General features: G+C 44.0%; 1 protein-coding gene across 1 annotated transcript; it reads right to left on the bottom strand.

Annotated features, from left to right (window-relative positions):
* Positions 1–2071: 2071 nt before the first annotated feature.
* On the bottom strand, positions 2072–3807 carry LOC134572509 (UDP-glucuronosyltransferase 2C1-like). Its single transcript, XM_063431509.1, has one exon. The coding sequence runs from the start codon at positions 3756–3758 to the stop codon at positions 2160–2162; it is 1599 nt and encodes a 532-aa protein (XP_063287579.1). The 5' UTR covers positions 3759–3807; the 3' UTR covers positions 2072–2159.
* Between the last annotated feature and the right edge of the window lie 220 nt (positions 3808–4027).

The raw sequence follows: 4027 nt of genomic DNA, 5'->3' as shown, positions 1-4027 counted from the left end.
GCACAATGGCGATCAGCTTTAGAGGCATCCAATTGGCACACCATGGCAATCAGCTTTAGAGGCATCCAATTGGCACACCATGGCAATCAGCTTTAGATGCATACAATTGGCGCACAATGGCAATCAGCTTTAGATACATATAATTAGCACACCATGGCAATCAGCTTTAGAGGCATACAATTGGCGCACAATGGCGATCAGCTTTAGAGGCATCCAATTGGCACACCATGGCAATCAGCTTTAGAGGCATCCAATTGGCACACCATGGCAATCAGCTTTAGATGCATACAATTGGCGCACAATGGCAATCAGCTTTAGATACATATAATTAGCACACCATGGCAATCAGCTTTAGATGCATATAATTGGCGCACAATGGCAATCAGCTTTAGATGCATATAATTGGCGCACAATGGCAATCAGCTTTAGATGCATATAATTGGCACACCATGGCAATCAGCTTTAGATGCATATAATTGGCACACCATGGCAATCAGCTTTAGATACATATAATTGGCACACCATGGCAATCAGCTTTAGATGCATATAATTGGCACACCATGGCAATCAGCTTTAGATACATATAATTGGCGCACCATGGCAATCAGCTTTAGATGAATACAATTGGCATAATTTGGCATATTATGGTAGTTTTAGAGGCATAATTCTGGGAAATCATGGCAGTTTTAGAGCAATAATTTTGGCATATCATGGCTGTTTTAGAGGCAGACACTTGGCCTATCATGGCTGTTTTAGAGGCAGAAACTTGGCACATCATGGTAATCTGTTTTAGAGGCATATAACTTATGTATGTGTGTTTGCATGTAAACATGTTTTTGTATGGAGTATGTGTGGTGTTTGAATGCAGGTGTGCATTTGTGTGCGGTGTATACACTTCCACACACATACACACATACACACATACACACACTGACACACATGCAAATACACAGACACACAAATACGCACACTGACACACCGATACACAGACATACACACAATGACACCTAGTTTCTCACACACAGATACACAGACACTCATGTACACAGATACACACTGACACACAATACACACAGACACACATGGACACACAAATACACATACACTGACACAAAAGGGTGAGAAGGGGTTACAGTGTGGGGAAGAGGGCAGGGAGAGAAGGGGTACAGTGTGGGGAGGGGGGCAGGGAGAGAAAGGGTTACAGTGTGCACCCAGAGTGTTGCCGTGGTAACACTCTGGGTGCTCGAGACCGGAGGAGCTGGGCAGACTGGTTGAAGGGAGCCCGGCGGCCTACAGGCCTGACTAATCAGTCTGCCTGATGGTCTCTTAGGTCCCTGGCGGCCCTGGAGGCGTGGGTCAGCGTGACCCACTAGGAATCACCCTGCGACCCACCAGTGGGTCACAACCCATACTTTGGGAAATCCTGCTCTAGCACATCCTCACTTACCGACCAATCTGTTTTACGACTGAGTCGTAAGAACTGAACCCGGTCAGTAAGTGAAGATCATCTGTTCATTATCCACACACATACAACTATTCACAGACACACCTACTCAGCAACACACAGACACACATTCCTATTTACTGGGAGCTTTGCTGTTGAATCAGATTCCAATTTAATTTCTAAATTGTAGCCTTTACCTGAAAGTGCCGCTCAGCTCCCATAGTCCCACCCAGACACTTTATGGGCCCACCCTGGAGAGCACTCAGAAAACAGCTGCAGTTGGAGGATAAGAAATGTCAGATAAATGTGTTTATATTCCTTGCAGCAGCTGCAGATTTTTAGCAAAGGTGAAGAAATCAGAGGTATCTTTTTAAGAGGTATTGAAAACAAAATATGCACAAACAGGGTAGACAGGAACTGTCCCTTTAAAATCTAAACTTGCTTTCCCAAACATGTCATTCCTATTTGAAAGAGATCAAATGTTCAAATAAATACTATTGATATGAAATAATGAACGACAAATAAGACTGAAATAATATTTATCCCTTATTCATTCAGATTCTCGTTTATTATCATAAAAAAGTGATTTAAAAAAACATTTAGTTTAAAAAATCCAGATCCATACCATTCAATTTATTAACCATAAAACCCCAAAGTCAATACAGTTGGTCAATACACTATATACTGTTACATGTGATATGATCGTTACTAAATATCAGTCCTGCTTGTTTTTCCTGCTCCTTCTAGGACAGCATGTCCTCCTTATGATAGCTTTTAGAACTCTCCATACCAAGTAGAGACAGACTGAGACTGTGAGGACCAGAGCCAAGATTACATCCAGGAGGTAATACTGATACCAGGGCAGATTATTACCTGTTGCTTTTAGGTGCCCTGCACCTCCATGGCGCATTGCAAACTCTGTCCAAAAAACAGCAGCATCTAGAGGTGGTATTGGCGTGTCCCTGTGCAGTTTGGAGAGGTTTCTCATGGCATCTCTATAGGATGGGTCATCAATGACCAAACGCACTGCATTGACAATGTCTCTTGAGGAAACATTCAAAAGACTTTCCAGCATGACAGCAGCTCCTTTGGCTTTGAGGCGTAGAAGGTTTTCATACTGATCCCCAAAGATAGGTATCCCAACTATAGGGACACCATTATAAATGGCTTCGTAGACTCCGTTCTCCCCTCCATGAGCCAGGAAAGCTTTGGTGTTTGGGTGGCCAAGCAGGTCATTCTGTGGTAGCCAGTTTACCGTTTTGGTGTTGTTGCCCAAAGTATCAGGCTGTTCTCCTGTGTACCTCCAGATGACCCTTTCAGGGAGCTGGGCCAAACCTGCTGCAATCTCTCTAGCGATGTTGAGAGGTAGGGTCTTCAATATGGTGCCCAAGGAGAAGATGACTACCCCTTGCTTTGAGCTGTCCATGAACTCCTGGAACTCTTGGGCTAGAGGCTTGGATGCCTGGCACTGGAAACCACCGATATACACAACATTGGGCATGGTGGGCCGTGGGAACTCAAAGACAAAGTCCACTTTCATGAGGTATATGTCAGCCCTTTGGTACATCTCAAGCACAGTAAGATCTGTGCCAAGGTAACGCTTGCTAAGTTCGTCGTATTTGGGGTATACAAAGAATCTCGTAGAAACCAGATAAAGTGTATAGAGGAGAACATTCTTCATTCTCTCAGAGAAAGTCATCCTGTCTGTCACCCTGGAGTTTATGACAGGCACGTAGGAAAGAGGAGACGGGGCTATGGCAAAGTGAATGTCTTCTGAGGGCATCCACCTCCCAAAAAATACAAGAGGAAGCTTCAGATAATTAGATAGCATCACTCCTCCTACAGTATAGGGGTCAGCAAGCACCAAGTCAAAGCCAGCAGTTCCAAGACGCTCCATCAAATCCTTATTCTCAAATAGGTTACTGAGGAGACTAACTACAGATGTGCCGGTTTTGATGGTTTTGATGAAATCCCAGGCGAGAGTGAAAGTGGAAGGGTCTTTGGGGAAGGCGTTACTAATGATCCACTTAAGGGCAAACTCCTCAAACTGATCTCTGGTGAGGGCATGGCTGTCAGTCACAGGTACGATTTCTACGTGGAAGTCTTCTGATGACTGGTCAATGTATAAGCTGTTTGACGGTGCGAGTACAGTTAACTCATGGCCCTTCTTCATTAATTCCATCATCAGGATTTTTATATTAATCCAGTGGCTCCCGTCCACTGGTATCACCAGGATCCTGCCAGTCTGGGCAGTGGGCAGGCATAGGACAAAAATCAGGGCACATACGCTCATCAATTGAATTGGAGAAGCCATTCTTGCAAAAGTCACAGCTCTTCCTAGTGATTTTCCTGGCACACTTCCTTCTTAAAACGTGCAGGGGGTGGATATTTAAACTCTAAGACTGCCTCTTGTTATTGCACAGTCATTCTGACACAGTGCCAAAGTCAAGTTACGTTTCTCTTTACAACCTGCTTCAACACTTCTTTTTAAACTTTGCACCTTTAGCTCTTTCAAGGTTAAACACATTCTATTGTTTGTATCTTATCTGGATATACTGATTGGTTACCAGGTTGCCGCCATGT

Source organism: Pelobates fuscus, chromosome 9 (assembly GCF_036172605.1).
Source record: "Pelobates fuscus isolate aPelFus1 chromosome 9, aPelFus1.pri, whole genome shotgun sequence".
NCBI classification, from domain to species: Eukaryota; Metazoa; Chordata; class Amphibia; order Anura; family Pelobatidae; genus Pelobates; species Pelobates fuscus.
The sequence above is the reverse complement of the archived record's forward strand: the minus strand, read 5'-3'. Positions and strand labels throughout refer to the sequence as shown.

Coding starts and splice junctions, on each gene's coding strand:
- LOC134572509 (XM_063431509.1), bottom strand. CDS start 3,758: ATGGCTTCTCCAATTCAATTGATGAGCGTATGTGCCCTGATTTTTGTC.